Consider the following 23,268-nt stretch of genomic DNA (forward strand, 5'->3'; position numbering starts at 1 on the left):
AAAGCACAGATAGGAAAACCCTTAAAAATAAAAAAAAACAACAAGTACCTCCAAAAAAAGATGTTTTCTTCAACTTTGCGAGTAAACTGAATTGAGAATTCGAGACAATTTAAGTAATTAGTGAATTCTAGTAAGTTCTCTTTACTATGCTACCACACCATGAATGTGTCATTGACATATCTAATCCATATTTCATGTTTAAATTTGGCATTCTGTAAGGCATCAGTTTCAAACCTATCTATAAAAATGATCATACAGCAAAGGAGATAACAAAGAACCCACAGCTAGGCCTTCAGTCTGTTTATACATCTTATTATTAAATTGAAAATAGGAGTTTTCAACAAAAGTTTTTTTAAGCGTCTAATGTATAAACTTTCAATGACTGGTGTGTGACACAATATCAAAAGATACAAACAAACTACTACTATGTAAAACTAGTAGACACATGATCATGGCTTTTGTACTTACATAGCACCAAAATAGCTGTTTTCCACACTCCAGAAAATGATGTGAAACCACAACGAAATATCCAGATTTACTTTTGTGACCATTGATTGGTTTATATATAGATTTTAATTGTGTATTATGAAATGTTGTTTGTTTGTGAATTTTAATATTTCAATTACTTTTAATTTCAATATTAATATTATTAATATAATTTTGTAAATTTCATGGGTTGTAAGCCAGCCAAATTTCATTCCCAAAATAGGTATGAAAATCCATTGTAGATATGTTACAACTTAATAAGAAAAATAAAATGCATGTGTATCAGCTTAACTTGTGGTGAACAAATGATGCAACATTACATCTCAGTACACAACAAGTGCATCAGTTTAAACTGTAGCAAAACTATAAAACATGAGATTTCATGAGAACAGAGCAGGCCAACATTACCTATTTGAAAATAAGAAAGTTATTCTAAATTTAACAAGATAAACCAAAAGTCTATAACAGAACAAAAGAAAAAGCAGAATACTTAGAAAACAAGAAGAATGCTAGTTTATATTTCAGCAAGACAAAAAACAAATTAAGTTATACCAGATAAGAAACTTGTTAACTCCATTTGAAGCTTAACACAAAGCATTTCTTGTTAAATCTTAGCCAGACTAAGTTGGATGTATAAGAATGTTTAGAGTGAGCATTTTATTTAGTTTATTTTGTGACTTCACATTTAATGGTTATTCACGTTTCATAACAAGAGTTAAAAGTAATTATTTTAAGAGCAATAGTTATGACACATTTGGTTGCATACGTTGTATGTATGGTTCAATCACTATAGTATTATTGATACCAAGTTACTTGAATCTTTGGTATATTTTTTCAATACCTAAAGTCAGTATAGTTACATTATTGTGTCACTCACCTAGGTTATAGAAAGTTAAAGGTATCAATGAACAAGATATGTATAAATAGGTGACTAGTGAGCTCAAGTAAATAGACAAAAAGTAAAGTTCGGTCAGAATAATATCAGAAAACATGAAGTTAGCTGGGATGCAAGTGATTAGCCTCAGCTGGTGATATTTTAAAGTGAGTTTAATAAAGATAAAGAGAATAACTTGTCTTGTCAAAGGTTGTTCCAAAGCAACTGAACCTGTCTGTATGGACTTTAATAAAATGAGCCAATTACTTAGTTTTAGACAAAACTGTAGTATCCCTTGAGATAATATAATTGAATTTATTGCAGACTGTATGATAAAAAACAGAGAAGAGAAAAATAATTTGTCTTTTCAATCAGATTCTAAAGTAATTGAATAAGCATGTATTGCATTCTGACAAGAAAATATAATTGATGAAACTTTGTAGAATGGACGGCAACGCCTGCTGTGGAGACACAAGTGTAGAGGACGACATTTCAAAAGTTTCACAGTATTTGTATGGAAAGTCGTGCACAGAAGTCTATCAGAAGACAGAAAGTGTGAGTCTACTTTCCCACAATAAATCTAGATATCTTTTTTCATAGATCAACAAATAGAAAACTCTTATTTAGTTTACGTTAAACATTCATCCAACAAAAAGGGCATTGTATAAGTCATATTTTTAAAAAAGATGTTGCTGTTTCTTGGATTTAAACTAAACCTAATAACTAATTTGTTCAACAAAATTAGAAACCTTAATAACAATGTGAAACATAACTGCAAATAGATTAAGAGATGGCACATGTTTAATGATACCCTAGTACTCCTTCCTATTGAAAAATAGGTCCAATGTTAAATTAGAATGTTAACAATCTTTCATATAAATTTAACAAAGGGTAAAATATGATAGAAGTTCTCTACAAATACTGTATTTATCCTTATATTTATAATTGTGTTTATATTGGTCAAACAAAATTATCTCTTTCAGTTACAGTAAGTGAACATGAAGGCTAGTATCATCAGAAGGAAGTTTAAAATTAGCTTTAGCATTATGTTCATATAACCAACTAGAATTATTATACACTCACATCAAAGTCATTCACTGAGATGTCACAACAAATAGTGGACAACGGATTAGTCATGCTCAGACTGTAATTTTGTAGAAAAAAATTCATATTGGACTAGAAATATGAGTTGCAGGCACATACAATCTAGGTGTACAAGTTCAACTCCTACAGTAAGTATGGTGAATATATCATCTAATGTTTTACTGCCAGAAAAACACTAGAAAGGAATTTTGAATACAACAGATATGATTACACAAGAGCATGTACCATCAGTGAAGCTGTACATCTTGCATTTTATTTTTCAATTACTTCTCCTTGTATAGGAAAAGTTGAAGATCATTTTTAAACCACAAAAAAAAATAAACACTTCAGTATTATACTATGGAACATAAAATTATTAAAATATTATTATGCTTAAGTAGAAATGTTACATACATTTTTATTTCACAAACATACATATATACATACACAAACACACACACATTTATATAAGCAATATGAAATATAAAATTCCTACAGATTGTTCAAAACTGTAAACTAACATTTTTCTTTTATTTAAAGGGTACAGTTCAAACCTAGCTTCAATTAACATCAACAAAGATGCTTCAGACAAAATAATGAAAAGTTGCTCAAAATGTGAGACTTCATTTCCTTACTCCATGTAAAAATGTTTTATGCATGCACACATACATCACTTTCAAGCTTTATACATATTATTAAAAAGCTCTGGTCATTACTTGTTTATTTTTGCTATTTATTGTTCTTGAGTATAAGGAACTGCTGAATGTAAAAGCTGATGAAGTATCTCCTATTAATTCAAGTTTTGAGAACATTCCAGAAGGGTAGCTTAAAGGTTAAAAATTACAATATGGTTTTCACAAATTACGAATAGGATGAATACAGCACAACATACTCACCATGTGTTTTGGGCTGGTTGTAATCCAAAAGATCATTAATCTCTCCAATGATAAATTTGGGTGAATACTGATCACTTCCAATGGTAAATTTCAGGTGTAAGCTAGGATAATCAGTGACAAAGGACTTGTTACATACAATCTTAACATAAATCAGTGTAACAAACTCATAATCATGTGATGTGCAATGACAAGTTTGCATGCTCTTAACAAAAAAATAACTGATATACTTCATTAAAAGAAAACAAGCTCTTATTAACATGTGTAAAAGAAACAAATAAACCTTCAACTATCAGAGGCTTTCATTAATATTATATGTTTTAATTAACTACTATTACTAATTTACTATAAAATGTTACTGACAGAAAATTACTCTTTATATAATACCTACTCTTGAACCCTTCTTGCTCGTGCTCCAATAGGTTTCTGTAAATAAATAAGTCTCAATTAATATAACTTTTGCAATCCAAATTTAAATGTAAAGAAATTAATTACCAGCACTTTCTACAGATTAAGAAGGTGCATACTTTACACTACAGCCTTGTTTGTTAACCATAGTGATACATTTCCATAAAATAATATTAAAAGTCTAAAATAATACATAAAAATTTGATACACCATGTAATACAATTTATTCAAATACTGTAGGTAAAAAAAAATCAAAATCCAACCCTGAATAAAATGTTTCAGCTTCAACTGTACTGCTTTCTCTTGTGGAATGATAAACTTTTGGCCCAGTAATTTAGCGATATTAAAAAATATTTATCTCTATTTTACAGAAAGCTGAGTAACCAATTTTACCAGCATATAAAAAACTGTATCTTTTAAATACTAACAAAACTAGATTAGTAAGTTTCACTTTTTCACAAAACATTTAAAATTTACTTATTAACAAACAAAACTATATTAGTAACCCTGAATAAAACAATTTCAGTAAATTGAAATTATAAACTATTTTCTTAAATAATTTTACTAAATGTACTAAAAATGCTGCTTACATGCCATGAAGATAATACTCACTTTAATAAAACGTCTGCTTTGGTTGGATTATGTTTCACCACATTTGCGATGTATTCATCAAGTCAGGATATTTAAGAAATTTGACTGAGTGTTCTGATTGTTTTATAATTTTAGAACTAATTCTAATGGTCAAAGGTGAAAGTTATGAAATTGGAAAAGTCTGATGGGGTACTTCAGGACAATTCTATTGAAATATTAATGGTAAGAGGAGTAATATAAATAAATTTGACAGAATTTATTCAGGGCTCAAAATTAGTTTGAGGCTCCAATAATGTAAGCAAACTGATAAAAAATATCTTAGGTAGCTAACATGGATCATTAAAATCAAGAGCCATTAAACATTTGACTCCACAAAAATTGATCTAAACATTTCTTAACCATGCAGAACTTATGACAAACCTAAAATAGACCTTCCCACACTTACAAACAGTCATCAGTCACATACAATCTACAAATGTTACCACCTTGAGATAAATGTTTAGCTCAAATATGTGCATGCTAGCTGAACTGGTGTATGATGTATAAAGCATGTATAGCCTATCATGCCAAACAAGCATAATGTAAATATATGTGTGTGTGTGTGTGTGTGTGTAATACTTTATAGCTTTTGTCAAGGCTTTTGTAGCTAAAGTGTCCTTTACTTGACTGCAAATCCCAAAGGACCCATGCTAGTGAGCACAAACAAGGCTACTTATATCAAAATATTGGAATGTGGAGGTCCATTGCTATAAAGCACCTTGTTTACAGTCTAGACAGTTCATGGCTTGTGAAAGTGATGTACAAAATGTTAGTATGCTCTGCACTCAGTACTTGGAAAACATTCCAAATAGTAATTGGGAATGAAAGAGGAAATACACCTGTGTAAAGAAATGTTACTGCCCAATGGACTGTGTCAGAATGCATCAGAAATGCTTAATGTACAGTAGGAGTTCAATACATAAAACTTGGAGTCTAGTTATAAGCCTGATAATGGCCTTGCAATAATTTGATTGATATGTTTGCCAGCCATTTTGTAAGTATAAAGTTAGCATTTGCATTACACAAGCACTTATTAAAAGCATAAATTACACAACAGAAAAACACTGCTGTAGAAGACAGGGATTTGATCTATTATTTCCAATAAAAGTATTGACCTTTTGTCTATGAATGATTCTAATGCTTTTCAAGCACGTTTGGTCTTACCTGATACAATACTAATGCTTTTCAAGCACGTTTGGTCTTACCTGATACAATACTAATGCTTTTCAAGCATGTTTGGTCTTACCTGATACAATACTAATGCTTTTCAAGCATGTTTGGTCTTACCTGATACAATATATTTTTTTTTATGTCCTAAGAAAAATGTTTTCATTTTGAAAAACAAAAGATAAAAACTTCAAAATAATGGAATATCCAATAATTTTGTGACATGGCTCATTTCAAGTTATGTTAAATGCTTGCCAATAAATAGGGCTAGATACCCAATCATAAGGTGGTATTCTGAAAACTATCAGTGGTATATTAGCAAAAGGTGTATTTATTGCTATGGCAACAGATTTTCAACAGGGCACAAAACACATACAAGCAGAACAATTATCAGTTGTTCATGCAAATAAACCACTAATAGCATTTTCAGATTCACATTTTTTTCATTGTTAACAGTCCACTTATAATTTTCAAATTCCATTCTCTTCTTAACATACCTCACAGAATATTATGCCACCATCTTCATCATAGTATAACCACTTATTACCCCATTTACCACTGTAGCTACTTTTCCTTTTCATACTCTCAATCGTGTTGCCTTTTTTCTGTGCATTCTTTTCCAGATCATGAACATTTGGTTCTCTTAATTTAAGAAATTTTTAATTTTGGGTGATTTTATGTGCGACTTTTATGCCACTTTCTTTACAGCTTTGGCTGAATATTTTATGGCAACACTGTCTGTCACAGGTAAACTACTGTTCTTAAGCACTAAGTCTGTTTGCGACAACAGTGTAGCAATACTCGCAAACTATAAATGATCTATAAAAAAAATGCAATTGAAGTGAGGCAAAGGGACACAAATATAACAAGAAAAGGCATGAGAAAGTTTAAAAGTAGATGTAGGAGTAAAACTAGTATAGTATGTCAAGAAGAGAATGTGAAAGGTTAATTTGGTAAAACTTTGAATGGATTCTACCAAGGATGTAATAATTTGAAACTTAATACAATAAAAAAAAAGTGTTTGAGCAGTGATGCTACCTACACAAATGACAAATCAGCACAGGTTTTCACCTACTTCATAATGGAGGTAGATTGAAATATTTTATTTACTATTATAAACAAAATAGCACAGAATATGAATTAATTGTTAGTTGAGGAAATCATATATGATTAGAAAAGAGGAGAGGTCATTAGATTTAAAGTTCTATAACTATACACTTTAACTTCAGGCAAGTAAACATTAAATGACTGAGATGATTGTGGACTAGATGCTAGGTATAAACATATGTCAAAACTCAACTTCATTTGATGAACTACCATCTAGGTAAAGTCAATTTACAGTGACAAACTTTATTCAGCATGATGAATTGTGTTTAGATATATACTACAGGTCTAGATCTAGACATCAAGATTTATTTACACTTGTTTAATTAATAAATTATAATTTGCTGTTTACAATAAAAAAAAATGGTGCCATGTCAATGTTTATCAATATTTTTGTTTTGTTAATTTTCACAAGTTCAGGTTTAAAATTGACTGAATTGAAGTATGGAATGACAAGTTGCTCATAAATACCTTATTTCTCTAAATAATTGTTGAAACAATAGCTAGATTATATCTAGTCTTGTTCTTAGTACATGCATGTCTCTATGCACATAAATGTATGCAGCCAGAAGTCACTGAAAAGTTGAAAATTTACCAAACAAATCTCAACTAGTAAATCAGCTGACCAAGATCATGTTGAGTTAATAACACTTTTGCAGTTGAGAGTTCAAAGAAATGCAAAATTTATTTATATATTCCACTTTGAATTCATTGCAAAGTTAATATTTTCTTCACTACAGATCCAACATTATTTTCTGCATATACCTTTCACATTGCCCATCCTCATCAACTGCAGCAAGCCAAACAAAACTCCAGAAGTTGTCAGTCCATTATTATATAATTTGGTGCATGTTCAACCAATGCTGTTATGAAGCCTGGTTGCTTTTGTTTTGAATGATCTAATAGATCTAGCATGAGATGTGTTCATAATTTTGGACCAGAACCAGGATTTCAAAATATATGACAAAAGATTCTGTGATTTTAGCCTCCCTGTAAATGAAGATACTGTTTCAAAATCACATTAACACATTCTTTGGAAACACGATAAATAGATTCAGTGCATTTCCAAACTGTTTTTGTTTGAATCCTTTATTCTGAGTTTCTATAAATATAAATACATATCAAAACACAGTGCTTTCTATTTTTACTGTTTTCTGTGCATGATTCAAATCAGTATTCAATCTCCCAACAAACTGTATGAACAACTAGTTTCAGAATTATGTATTGAAACATGTTTGGAAATAACCTACCAAAATGTTGATTCTAGCTCTTATCTTTTTTTCTTTTTCACTGATTACAACTTTGAATGTAGAGTAAAATTACTTTAAATCCAGATGTACTTATTCAGCTAGGCAACTTTATAATAAGAAAATTTGAATTAAAATCATGAATAATTGATTTCATAAAATTGTTTTGGATGTTCCACACTATGCCATTACATAGTTTTTTAACTCCATTCTGTTTATTTCCATCCTTGATATAGGTTGAAGTAGAACAGGGTATTTGACTTGTGCTAAGGCCAAAGCCAATGTATTTTGAAGCTCCTAAAGAAGAAAAATATGATCATGTTTTTCCACTTTATGCTTGATGTGATACTAACACTGCCACATATCACAGGAAGTGTTTTTTTTTTATAGCAAAGCCACATCAGGCTATCTGCTGAGCCCACCGAGGGAAATCAAACCCGATTTAGCATTGTAAATCTGTAGACTTACCACTGCACTAGCGAGGGACATCACAGAAAGCAAGTTTGACTGAAGTAGTTGTCAATGCCCTGTCAATACTTCTCTTACCACTCTTTGGAAATACAAAATCTAGAAATTTTAGTTTGTTTTTACATATTTTTTGTATCACTAAAGCTGATGTAAGGTGTTCACTCCTTCTAGGAAAAATGTAAAAGGCATTTGCATTCTTTGTCACAATTTTTATTGGAGACTTTAGCCTCATTCAGAAGAAAGCAAAGAGCATTTATAATAAGTTTACTGAGAACAATCTCACATAATAATCCAGACCATCAAGCATACTCTGTTCACTAATATGGCATATTTATAACCTCATTAGAAATTAATTAGGATTATGTTTCATGTATTCCAGTCTGAAACAATATGTTATAAGTGTCATATTCATACTTTCATGTTTTCACATTTTCTTCTTCCCATGTACTTTTTTTTCCTTAAAAGGAAAACACCACTTCATTACAGGAAGTGTGGTCATTGAAGGTACCATGACATCTGTGTTAGATTACCTCAAAGAGAGTCTCCATGGACAATTTGGATACATCAACAATGGTGTCTTGAAAGTAATGAAGACCATTAGCTTTTAACTTCTGTCTTCAGTTATAATGCCACTTTTTTAACTTAACTTAGTTAAAAACATAACATAACTTAGTGCTTCTTCATACACACATCTTAAGAAATTTCCATTTTTCTATAATATACTCTCTTAACTAAAGTGTTTGGTTGGTGAATTCTTCATATAGACACTTTATGATAATGTGCCAAATTTCTTAGAATGTGTTAGTTACAGAGTTTGGTGACTCTTTCGTATGGACATCTTTATGATCATTTGCTGGATTTCTTGATCCTTCATAAAAATATCTCATTCCTCCTCATAACATAATTGGATAACTCATATGGTTATTTCTCTGTATAACTTTATCACACACAGTGGTATACAACAGTGAATAAAATAGAGGCATGGCATAGTTTTAAACAGTTCTAATTGTTAAATCCTTTCAAAGATTTGTGATAACTCATTCCTAAAGCTGCTTTTTGTAGCAAAATTCAGTTAAAGGAGTTATCTACTGTTTTATGAGACAGTTTTATTGCATCCTAAATTGTCTTGTATATTGTGTGTGAGTGAGTAGTAAATAACTATCAATCATAATCTCACCCTGTTTTAAATCACCTGTAAAATTTAAACTTTAGTTATATACATTTATGGTACATGAATATTTTTTAATATAATAAGAAACATTCAAAAAATACGTTAATTTTATTTGACATTTACAACATCTTCACAATCTGTTACTGATAGCAATGTCTACTGGGCAATTAATATGAACATAGATATAAATAACACAAGACTGGCCAGTCACTACTCTTTATCATTAAAGGGCATGTGCGCATGCAGCCACCACTGCTTTGTATTGAAGTTTGAATGAGTAAATGGTGTAAAACGGCTAAGAGTGACAGTTATCCATCTAAGTCAGAACCTGTGAAAACAAATGAAACACACTACTATGTCATTACTGTTACAATACCATAAACAACAGTTGAAGGCAGAGAGTGTTACATTCCACATGTAAGTAAAACTTTTTATGTTATATAATATATTAAGTTATATTGAGCAACATCACTGAAGACATGGTGATGACACTGAACTGGAGTAGATGTTTACAACAAATTTTAAAGTGTATATGCAAGACATTTTTTGGAATGCATTTTCACATACATTAATCAACACGATAGTTTGATAGCTTTTGATTTAAAATTCTGACAATATTAAGTACTCATATAAGTTGAAATCATCATCCATGACATTATAGTGTCACCTGTTCACCGATCAGGCTACGCAGAGGCACTGCCAAAACATATACTGTCTATAGATACAAGTTCTGTGTACATTCACTTCTGATGCTATCACTTAGCTTCAAGGTAGAAGTTTATTAAATATATCACTTCATTTAATGGATGGCAGAGAAAATATGGGTTAATTTGTATGGTTTAATACAAGTTTAGTCTGATCATTGATGTTATGGCTTATCAGAGAAACAATTCAAAGAAAGGCCTATTCTCAGAATTACATTACAGATAAAATTTTGGCAAGTGGCCCATTCTAGTCCAAAACCCTTTAGCTGTCAGTGTCATTATTATAAATAATCAGTATATTGTACAAATGGCTCAAAATATTACGTTACTGCTTAAACAAAAAACAAAGCATACATATTAATGTAAGTACAATATATACAGAAGAGTACTTATTTTTATTACAGCATCTATGTACATGTCTTTCTATTTTATTACATTTAATTGTTATGTAGTGTGAAATAAAACTTTATTTGCACAAAAGAGTTCATATAATTTGTAATTTCATAGCCTGTCATATTTTTCTGAAGTCAACATCAGTTAAATATACCAGATCAAACATAAACAGTATTTTCATGCTTTAATCTGCAAATCTAAAATTAAACCTTTCATTTTATCCTGTAGAAGTAAATATGTGAATTTTTTAAATTAAATTTCATATATTATTGTGAATTCAACAATTCGAGTTTACAGCCATGTTTTGCCTGATCAAGTGTGTGACATTCATTTCTAATTTTACTGTAACTTTATTTTCTTTTATTTATTTTCTATCAGATAGTTCAATTTGTTCTATTACATCATTTTATATCTATTTCCAGTTTGAGATATGAATACCACTTTCAAATATGACATTTGATTTGCATCTAACAGCTTCTTTGTGATTATTATAAATCTTAACTGTGGCATATTCACATTTTTATTTACTCTCCTGAATTGATTGGTATGATTCATATTAATGTTATTGTTATGACAATGGTGCTATTTTGAGAATTTAATAATAGATTATTTTCCCAAATTTTATTCTTTTGTCAATGGCCATGTAAAGCATATTTTTTATTTTTGTATTTAGGGGATTCAATTTTCACATGTTCAAAAAGAGTTCTATTTTAAAATATCATATCTTAAAGGTTATGTTTATTTGATTGTTGTGTTGTTGACATTCCTGTGTTTCTTATGCATTGTATTACTAAGTTGCACATCTCACGACAGTGGCAGTTTGTCTGACCAAGAGTAGTTTTTGATGTAATTAGTTGTAATATTTCAGATCATTATACATTAACTGTTTTTTGCATCAGTAATTCCATCAAACTTTATTACAAAACAAAAAAAGACTTATTAATGTGACAAACTGAAATACTTTAACCTTGCTTCAAGTAATGTTAATTTGAACTTTATTACAGTTGGAGAACTAAATATTGATTCAGGTTCTCTTTCTTTTGTAGAGAATTATTGTAAACTGTATAACTAATGTTTCCTTACGTTCAAGCTGTTACATAATATTAAATATCCACCTCAGACAACCATAACTTAATGTATTATAATTTAATAATGTATTATTAAATGTGCAAACAAAGATTCTATCACCTCTTTAAAGATTCAAGTCATTTTTGGACTTACAACAAATATTTAGAACTTAAAGTGCTTGTTCAGAGTTTAGTTGCTAATTGCAAAGCTAGATATTTTGATAAATGTTTTCAAGATGTTGGCTCTCATTACATATGACAATCTATTAACAAATAGCTACATAGAACTAAAGAAAATAAAGCAAATATAACATGTATTTATAACAACACAGGTTCTTGTGTTACTGATTGCTGGTATTGCCAATATTTTAATGATTCATTTACTAAAGAAGTGTCAAGATAAGCCAATAGCTCAGATTATTTATCTTGCACCTGTAATTGTGACTGAAATTCATTCTTCTTCTGTATGGAATGACGTTCTTCTATCAGCAGTTAAAGCAACTGGTGATCCAATATTGAACCCTTAACTGTACTTCTTAATAAAGCATGTACAATTGGTAAATATCCTGAGATTCTTCAAATTTTTATGATTATTCCCACCTACAAGGGTGGGGATCCTGATCATGTCAAAAATTATCAGCCTATTTCCATCTCATCTGCATTTACTTGTATTATTGAGCATGTATTTTACAATAGAATTACTGTGTTTCATGAGAAGGATAAGATTTTAAGTAATTTGCAGTTTGGTTTCAGTAAACACAAATCTACTGAAAAGTGTTTATTGGCTAATACTACAGAGCTTATTAAGGCTTTATGAGGCTGAGAAATGTTTTAGTCTGTGCTCTTGATATTTAAGGTGTTTTATAGCATTAATCACACAGTTTTATTTATAAATTTGCTAATTACAGTCTACATGCTAATATCTATACTTTATAAATGTGCTCATTACAGTTTATGTGGTGATATTTATAAGAATTTTAAATCATATTTACAAAACAATGTTATACATCAATTAATTGTAAGAAGTCTCATTTCTCTAGTCTCCATATTGTGGTCTCTCAAAGTTCAGTCCTTGGTTCCCTCTTATTTATTATTTATGTCAATGATGTAAATTGATTGGGGGGAAGGGGGGGGTAAAATACATTCAGTCTGTATGCTGATGACATGACTGTTACTATGGAGGAAGAGAGACTCTCTTGCTGACAATTTTAAAATAACCAAAAATGAATTGTTTGCAAATGATACTTGTCAAGTATTTGTATGTCACAATATGTGATTATATACAAGGAATAAATAAATAATGATTTAAGTCTTAAGAGCAATTATACTATCTAGAGTTGATTCGAGCAATTATACTATCTAGAGTTGATTCAATAAAAGTTCTTGGAGTTGTTTTCAGAGTAACCTCAGATGGGATGAACATATTAAAAATATCTCAAAATACTTACCAGAGTACTCTATATTATAACTTGATGTAAGATTGTTATTCCAATTAAAATTATTTATTATATTTGTTATGACATCTTCAACAATTATATTACTTAATGTTTAAGTGTTTGGAGCTCACATTTTAATGCATTAAGACCAATATGGTTGTTACAAAAGAGTTTGAGGCTAATGTTACACTTTCCTTATAGATTACCAGTTTCAAACAAATTTAAGGAACATAGACTTTTAACTCTTTATCAGACTTGTGTTAAAAACTTCATTTTTATTGGAATAGATATTATATTTTATCCCAAAATGAATTTGTTAAACTCCTCTGGGTATAATTTACATTTCTTTCATTAGATTCCTGAATATATTTCTTTCTATTACTGTCCAACAGTTACTTTGTTTACGAATTTTAAGTACTTTTATTATTTGCTTCCAGTGATTTTAAACTGATTGAACTTTAATGATTGGTTTATCTATAGAATTATTTAAAATAAAATGTGCAATTACATATTAAATAATTATTCCATGTAAGTGTAAATAGTTTTTCTTTTATATTTACTTATCCTTCATGGCTGCAACTTATCAATTAAATAAATAAACCAATGTAATTAATTTTTAATTTAGTACTGATAATAAATTAAAACTTTCATTGGGTGTAAGCCAAAAAAGAGAAGAGGTTGTAGTATATACAAGCGGCACATAGCTCACTATTCCATATTATGTTCTTCATATTATAAAAAAAAATTTCAAAATATTGTTTAGAATTATAATTCAGAAAAAGAAAAATCTGGTTAATATGTGTGCTAATTCAACCATAAATATTGCTTTCTTTAACAGGATTCAAATCCAAGAGACTATTTCCTGTTTCTTGAGCTAGCTTTATTGTGTCTTATATAATACTTTATGTGTGTAGTGCAAAGGGGACTACTTAACTACTGTTATATGAAGCAGAAAGTTTTTGAATACTAGTGGTCAAATTCTGTGACTGGTTTTGTTTGCTATGGGAAGCATGGAAATTGTAAAATCCATTTTAATATTTTAAGAGGAAGATCAGTTTCTAACTTGAAAAGAGAAAGAGATGCTGTAAAGTACTTTTTTAAGTAGGCCCTTTATTGTATATGCTAACTGTATTAAATCTATTTGAGACAGCATGCTAATTCAACCTCAGATGTTACTTTTTATAGCAGAATTTGGTGAAGGATACTATATAATGTTTAATTGGATAGTTTCATTCTATATTACATTTCTTTGTGTGTATGAAAGGCTACTTTACAACTGTAATATTCAACATACTGACTTTGAGTACTTACGATTTAACTTTATGACTGTCACTTTTATTTCACTTTAAATTTGTCATTTAATCTCGGAAGTCAGTTTATAAGGTAACCCAAGAATGTAAAATAAATAGTACTTAGTTGTGTTCATCAAATTTGTCTGTTTATTTTCTGTTTCACTTGTTCTTAAGTTTTCTTCAACCATCTCTTTGAAGCTCTTGTTATGTTGGTGTGATTTCTCTGTATGTTATCATTCCTCTAAATCAGAATTATTACATTACCAATACTGATATCATGGACTGAATATAGTTTAATACTATATACAAAAATATTAATTAACAAATTTCACATTATACAGTGAAACTTTCCTGTACCTTTCCATCGACCAGTACAGCTACATTAACAACAGATCCTCCCATCTCATAACATATTGGAGGAGTATCTGTCCATCCACCTTGGAGGTCCACCCTTGCTGGACATTCAGCAGTCACCCATGTGTTCATTGGTGGTAATGCAGAAGGAGCCAGTTTAATATGCTAAAATGAAATAAAAAAGTTTCATGAAAATAAATTCTAACAATAACATGAAACCCTCTACTCATATTAACATTACAAACTTAAAACATATTTACAAAAGGTGCTTACTTATAGAATTAATCAATACTATTTTACTTTTTAATGGCAAGAATAGCATCTTTTATTGTTGTCTTTTCTTTCTTATTTATTACTTATTGTTTACAATTTTGTCATTATGTACAAATTTCATTTTTCTGAATTTTACATGCCCTTTAAAGTGTTGCATGTCTCACTTATTGCAATCTGCTAATCAATACACATTTCCATGTTATATAACTTGGAAATTATTTCCACATAACATCTATTAAACCTTATATATTTATTAAATTTCTTCCACAGTCCACCAGTGTGTTTAGAGGATAGAAAAAGGAAGAGAATATCTAACAATCTCTTTGAACTATATCACAGAATCTCTTCACTAAAGTTAAAGAAAACTAAGAGAATTAGAGAAGTACCTGTCAATTCAATAAGACAGTGAATATGCACTAGTAATTTAGAACCTACTAAATTGGTTCCAAAATCAGTCAATTCCAAATAAATGGGATGAACTATGATCTTCCATCTCAGCTCCATACTCAATGGTTCCTCAAAAACACACTAACCAGTTTTAAGGTCCACTCTGAAGAGGAAGCTCGTACACTTACTCACACCCACTAATTTTAAAGTATTCTTAGAAAGACAATTTAAGTATGGTTTCGTGTACAAGTCTACAAAAAAAATGATTTTCCACTTTCATTGGTAATGCTTCAACATGTAAATCAAAACATTGTCCACCTAAAGGCTTCAGACATATGCAACCCATGAAAGACAAAAGTACAGTGTCAAAGAAAACACTTCTATCAGTAAATAAAAATGCCTGAGGATGACACTAGACCAAAATTACAGCAAAGGCAACCACATAAAATGAATCAAAATTGTAAAGCTACATATGTCAGCTCACAACATACTAAAGGCACATGCAATAAAGAGTTAAAAATATTTTGAACCCTCCTCACATGTAAACACTCCTGGCTGTGCTTTTATAAGTTCTAAATACAGAGGTGTGAAGTAAAACAATTTTTTTTTGTAACTCTTAAATTACTAAAACTTTGTTCACAAAATTTGGAAAACTTATATTAAAGATTAAAAATCTATAGTGCAGAAATATGTGAAATATAATGCATTATATTTAGATGCAAAGTTGTGAAATTAGATGTTCATTTCACTAAAGTTGCTAATTTTTACATTTTAATAACTATTATTAAAGAAATACATAAAAGCAGATAAAAATACAGAAAAAAGGAATTTCTAGTATTTGCTGTGTCCTCAAGCTGCTTTGCAATTTCCTAAAAATCAAAATCATTCTTCCTTAAGTCTTGTTGAGTATCACAAATTCAGATGTAAAAAAAAACCAACATGATGATTTCATGTAGCTTTCAAGAAAAGAATTTCCCAAAATAACTACAATGTATTTCATTTCTTAAATGAGGTATAAACAGATTAATCCATGAGCTATTCAGAGTAAGAAAATAATGATAACAAACAAATAACTGCAGCTGAACATATACTGATACATATCAAAATTTAAAAAATGTAATGAGCTTTATGTAAGGAGAATTTCTTCATATTTTATAAACATATCAATGAATCAAGTACAATTCATTAACAAAACAATGTTAAATGTCAGAGAAGAGAAGGAAGCTACTTTGCTGGATTTGACAAAGTTACACAAATCTCTTTGTAGGAGGTGTAAATTTCATATAATTGTTTCAAATGAAATTATGTATAGTTTTTGTATCTAACTGGTTATAAACTGTAGCAGCCTATTTCAGGTGAAAAAAATCTGAAGTGGAGAAATTGGAGATCAAGTATGCAAGATGTCACATAAAAATGACAATTGAGAATGTTTTAAGGTTTAATTTTGAAGTTAATAAGTTGAAACTTACATAACAAAATTTAAATTATAAACAGTATTTTCATGCCAAGTTTACTGATAATAAAGTGTTTAATTAAAGTTGAATGTATCACTGTAAAACTAATGTTATGGCATACCCAAAACAGCCACACCCAAATGAAAAAGGTTAAACAATATGAGATAATTAGAGCTAACTAGCAATCCAAAGATAATCTCAAAACTCAGCATGCTTCACTTTTTATAATATATAAATATATATAAAATAAATCAGTGAATTCAACAAAGCTGCACATGGCCCTCACAAAGTAAGAGAGGCTATTCTACATCCAAATGAGACAAAATGTCATTGAACACATTTCTGTTTAGATAAATGTCATGTTAAAGAAAGAAAAACAATGTCCAACGTTACACACAAGTAATTTTGAACACTAATTAATGGAAAACTACAACACCAAGTAGTAAGTAAGAGAGGCTATTCTACATCCAAATGAGACAAAATGTCATTGAACACATTTCTGTTTAGATAAATGTCATGTTAAAGAAAGAAAAACAATGTCCAACGTTACACACAAGTAATTTTGAACACTAATTAATGGAAAACTACAACACCAAGTAGTAAGTAAGAGAGGCTATTCTACATCCAAATGAGACAAAATGTCATTGAACACATTTCTGTTTAGATAAATGTCATGTAAAAGAAAGAAAAACAATGTCCAACATTACACACAAGTAATTTTGAACACTAATTAATGGAAAACTACAACACCAAGAAACTCATTTTGTAGAATAAAAACATATTGTAAAATTAAAATATAATAGAAAGTTATGGAGCTGCAAGGAAGAAGGAGACAATGAAAGATGCCAGATTTCTATATAATTAACAAAAAGTCTTCTCATAGAATGATAAAACATTCAAGTTAATTTGTTGTACGGTGTTTTACAACTTGTCAAAAAAACTGAAGAATTCTACTCTAATTTCTTAAAGCTACATGGTGAAACTTTCTAAGTGAACTAGTTTTTTCTTAAATAGATGCAAGAAGATAATGCAATCAACAATCATACAGCTGATAACTATAGCTACATTGCCCAAAAGAAAAACTTACTGTAAGCAAGATGCCTACCAGAATTGTAGAAACACAAAATAAACTCATAAGCTTCAGATAATTTTAAAATCATTACATACACTTTTGGGAACTTACATTTACCAGCACCCTTGAACTGGAGTTAGAAGAACAAACAAGTCAAAAGGTAGTAACATATTACAAAAAGAAATAGCTTAAGAAAAAATAGTCCTTAGTTAAGTAGACTACTATCAGGGATTTACGACATAATCAGCAAAACACCACCACGATAAGAAAAAAAGGTGCAAAGAAGGTTCATAAGACTCTACGTATAAGCTCTGAACTGGAGAGATGCGGAAAGCCCCAGTGCAGAGCCGAAGTCCGTGATGATGAATGAGGTCCAGCATCTTTAAGGCCGAGGGTCTGGCAGAGCCATAAACCAGTGATCCATAGTCGAGTTTTGATCGAATAAGAGCATGATATATCTTTTTCACAGAACATCGATCTGCTCCCCAAGTGGTGGTAGAGAGGACACAGAGGATGTTCAGTTATCTTGTATGTTTGACCCATAGCTGCTTAATGTGTGGTATAAAGGTCAGCTTACGATCATAGACAAGTCCCAAGAACTCGGTCTCAGGGACCACAAGCAGTGCAATTTCACCGATACAAAGTTCAGAATCAGGGTTAATACTTTGTTGACGGCAAAACAGCACACAAAAGGTTTCAGTGAGAGAGAAATTGCAGCCGTGTGCCGTGGTCCACTTCAGTACATGACTGAGGACAGTTTGTAGCTGCAGATCAATATATCACATGTTTGATGACTGACATGAAATGTGAAAGTCATTGACATAGATCCCCTTTGCAACAGTGAGTGAGAGTTGTTCAGTGATGGCATTAATTTTTATACTGAAAAGTGTGACACTCAAAACACAGCCCTGAGTGACTTCATGTTCCTGTAGAAAGGAACAGGAAAGAGTCAAACCCACACAAAATTGGAATCCCCTGTCCATTAAAACCTTTTTAATCAAAATTGGCAAATGACCATATAACCTATATATATAGGGTGGTCTCGCAAAATGCCATACCTCCATGTTGTGTCATAAGCCCTCTCAACTCTCAATGTCAAAGAATATTGATCCGAGATGTCATTTGAGAAAGGCTTTTCTGATTCACGTTTCAAGTCGAATCAAGTGGTCCACGGTGGAGCGCTGTCTTTGGAACCCACAGTGAGTGAGGGAAAGGAGATTGTTTGATTCGAGGAACCAAACAAGATGAGCATTAACCATCCTCTCTAAGATCTTAGAGAGAGAGCTCATCAAAGCATTTGGGCAGTAGTTTGAAGGAATCTTGGGATCCTTCCCAGGCTTAGAGAAAAGTACAACAATAGCCTGACACAAGGCATCAGGAAAAACATTCTCCTGCCAGATTCGGTTAAAAACAATCAGAAGAATAGCAAGAGAAGCAGGAGATAGATGGTGCAGCATTTCATAGTGTACATCATCAGATCTAACTGATGTACTTACTGCCAGACCGATGAAAGGCCAGTTTGAGTTCCAACCACTGTAAAGAGAAGATTGTAGTCATAGAGACAATAAGCTTGAAAAGAAAGCGGTCAATCTGCCGAGTCTTGATTGCTAAGAAGATGGAGAAAGAAGCAGAAGTGCCAGATACCTGGCAAAAGCTTTCACCTCGAATATCTGCAATACTCCAGGTATCAGCTACTTCCTGGCCATCAGAGAATAAGATTGAGAGGAGGACAGAATCATATTGCCCACTGATCTTTTGAATCTTATCCCATATGACTTTGGAACTGGTAAAAGAACATATGCCAGTTGTGAACTTAATTCAAGATTCCTTCTGGCTTAACATCATATCCACTGAGCATGTGCACAGGCCTGCTGGAAAGCGATGTGGTTCAAGAGTGTGGGATATCTATGTTGCCCAGGGCCATTTTCTTTACCCTTCCATGCCATATGGCAGGCAGGATTCCACCAGGGATAGTCAGTTACTGCTGCCACACAGTCAGTTATTGATGCCAGAACAGATGATGGCAGGATTAAGTTCTTCGAGAGCAATGAAAGAGGGCCAGTTTGCATACATAATCCAGCTTCCACTGATGCGTGTGAGTCGGGTGGTAGTGACCATGGCCAGTCTCTCTCAAAATTATAGGAAAATGATCACTGCCTCGTGGATTACTGTCAACCCTCCATGAAAAATGGGAGAATAGTGAAGGGGAGCAAATTGAAAGACTGAAAGCAGTAAAGGACTGACAAAGTGCATGAAAATAAGTGGAAAAGCTAGTATTGAAAAGAGAAAGGTTGTCATCAGAGAGCATACACTCTGAGAAGCTGTCCCTTCTATCAATATCAGCACTTTCCCAGAGAGGATGATGTTCTTTAAAGTTCCCCAGGATTAAAAAGGGATATGGCAACTGTTCAATGAAAGAATCAAGGTCTGAGTGATCATATGTCTCTCCAGGTCACAGGTAGAGAGAACAAATAGTCATGATATGATCCAAGGAGATATGGGTGGCTATGGCCTCCAAGGGTGTGCAGAGTGGCAAAGACGGTGTGGGCACATGCTGAACAACCAACAGTGCCATCCCTCTGTGCACTCATCCATCACACAGCCCGTCATTGCTGTTGAAAGGTGACTGTATCAGCAGGTTTCAGAAATGTTTCCTGTTAGAAAAGACATTCAGGATGAAAGGAAGCAATCAGTGTTTTGATGTCATCCAGATTAGAACGTAAACCTCAACAGTTTCATTGTATGAAACTGGCCATTTTTATTTATGTGTAGGCAAATTGAGTAAAGAACCCTTCTGTTTACAACCATGTCTTTTTTCTTTACTGTCTTTATTTGAGGGAGGTCTATCAACCTCCATGGATCCTGCCATGGGTTGATTCAGCAGGTCTTTGCTGTTGGAAGAGGATTCCAGTGAATAAGTACATGAACAAATGATTGTTTTGCATCTTGAGGTGGGAGAAGAAGATACATCCAAGAAGACACCTGTATAAGGAACCAAAGGAGGTGGATCATGAGATTTGTTGGAATGTATGTAAGGGACAGAGATGGGTGTTGAAGTTGATTCATCAACTTCTTTCTAAGAGGGATGTTCTTCAAATCCCTCTTAATAATAACTCCTTGTGATTAATTCAAAGTTGCATGAGGTGTGACCTCAATAGGTATTTTGAATTGCCCCAATTGCCTTTGAATTCAAGAGGAGTTCACTGTGTTGAGATGTGGATGTTTCCACCAATATGTCACCAGATCAAAGCTTCTTTACCGATTCTAGAGAGCCAGCAAGTCCCTTTCGTCTCTTCTGAATGAAAAAGGTAGACATTTGTCCTAAGAGCTTGTCTGAAACAGAATGTAGGATAAGAAAAAGAGGTATCAACAGGTGTTACAGATGTTGAAGATTGCTGCTCAGAATCTTCAAGATGTGGTCATTTACCTTTGGACTGTTTTTTCACTATTTCATTTTTATTTGGAGGATCCATATCAGATACAATGTCCACAATACCTGTTGAGAACATCCAGCACTGGTATTTGATTGACCCTAGCCCAAGTGAACTAGCCAACTGACCCAAAGGTGGCCACCCTAAGCCTGCCCATCTATAGGAATTCAAAGCCAAAGTGGTGCATTAGGGTTGGACCCCTCAATCACCAGGATCCTCTCCTCCCCTTCATGGGTCGCCACACACGGGAAACACCTGGGTGGATATTTAGATCTCAGAGGAGGTAAACTGAAAAAACAGAACCTTCTCTGGGAGGTCCCTTCACCACGTACAGGAATCCACACTGTGGGGTTTAAGTGGAGAATAAGAAGAAACTAACTTGGTATGTTTCTGACAGATATCAATATATTTGAATATTACACCTATAATGTAATTCTCCTAAAAGAAATCAACTTTACTCACAATTTGCACTTGATAATCAACTTCAAGAGCAAGAAGATCTTTTAACCTATGTCATAACTAGCTATGGGAATGATGAGAGACAAGGTGACTAAACATGCAATGCTATGACAGTTCATGAAAACTCTCTATAGGTCCAAATAAAGTTATTGCCCTTAATTCCTATCAGATTAAATGACAAGAGAAAACGAGTTACTGTGACAAAAACTTCATGTATAAAGAAATAGATATACTGAGAATTCTCAAATCCAAAAATAATCTGGCTGCAAAATTCCAGGATTCTTTCAGATATGTACTTGTGTGCCAATTTCATTTCCACCATTATCCAAACATTACTGAAAAAAAAAATTGTTGCTTGTTTTGAAGTTTCAGGGCTATCATTGATAGCTGTCTCTAATTTTGAACTGACAAACTAGAGGGAAGATAACTAATCAGATCCATCTACCACCAACTCATGGCTTACTCTTGCTAACAAATAGTGGGACTGACCAGCACTTATAATGTTACTATGTCTGAACAGGTGGCAACCATGTTCAGTTACAGGATTCAAACCTACAATGCTTAGTTGGCAAATAGATGCAAAGCAGGTTTTGTTTATGATGTTTTAAAACAACTGGGAAAGCACTGCTTCTGCAAATTGCAAGGATATCCTCATGGACAAGTTCATCAAGAAGCTTTCAAGACAATGAGATATCATTAAGGTGTAATAGATATTTTCACTCTTACAGTTGCAGTTTCTATCACATTCTGTTACAAAGAGGAATGTTAGATCCCTGCAAAGAAGTTAACTGCCAATTCCTTGCTGTGTAGTAGGGTAGGTAAAGCAAATGTTTTTGACCATTGAGTAGTTATCCCTTAAATTCCTCCCAATGCAACAAATAATCTTTCATGTTAGTTATCTGATATTGGCCAGGTGAGACTCATAAAAAGTTAACAGTGTGAGTGTATGTGGCAATTCAGGCAATTATATGCCTAAGAAGGAATGAAAGTCCCTGATTTATGAAATTATGAATTATTAGTTATCTAGCTTCCAGCTTGAATGGTCATTGGCATAGAAAACAAAGAAGAAAGAACTGAAGCTAACAGTAATGCTACAACTGCAACCACTACTCCATTTCTGAAAGTACATGGTTGCTAACACATCTAAAATCACAGGTTCAGGACTTTACAATCTGTACTTAAAGCAGTGACAACAACTCAATGATTTGTTGGTTGTATATGCTGATGCATTCATGGGTTCAGACTGCCAACTGGACAACAGTAAATCAACTTCACACAGACACAGTTGACATACATATGACCAACCAACCATCATGTTGGCTTGTCTGGATCACTTGAGGTGTCGTCAGTACTGAATTAAAATAACAGAATCATAAAACCTTCAGTGAGTGTTTGGTTTTCTCCAGTTGTGATTA

At 32.0% G+C, this 23,268-nt stretch overlaps 1 protein-coding gene across 2 annotated transcripts in view; it reads right to left on the reverse strand.

Moving 5' to 3' along the window:
* LOC143236669 (L-fucose kinase-like) overlaps positions 1–23,268 on the reverse strand; it is a 61,721-nt gene that overhangs the window by 21,253 nt on the left and 17,200 nt on the right. For both annotated transcript variants that reach the window (XM_076475053.1, XM_076475054.1), the window contains 3 exons: positions 14,781–14,942; positions 3,728–3,762; positions 3,340–3,440 (listed from right to left, as the gene is read on the reverse strand). In XM_076475053.1, the coding sequence (XP_076331168.1) occupies positions 3,340–3,440; positions 3,728–3,762; positions 14,781–14,942 (298 nt within the window). The remainder of the gene's footprint in view (positions 1–3,339; positions 3,441–3,727; positions 3,763–14,780; positions 14,943–23,268) is intronic.

This window comes from Tachypleus tridentatus, chromosome 13, assembly GCF_004210375.1.
Source record: "Tachypleus tridentatus isolate NWPU-2018 chromosome 13, ASM421037v1, whole genome shotgun sequence".
NCBI classification, from domain to species: domain Eukaryota; kingdom Metazoa; phylum Arthropoda; class Merostomata; order Xiphosura; family Limulidae; genus Tachypleus; species Tachypleus tridentatus.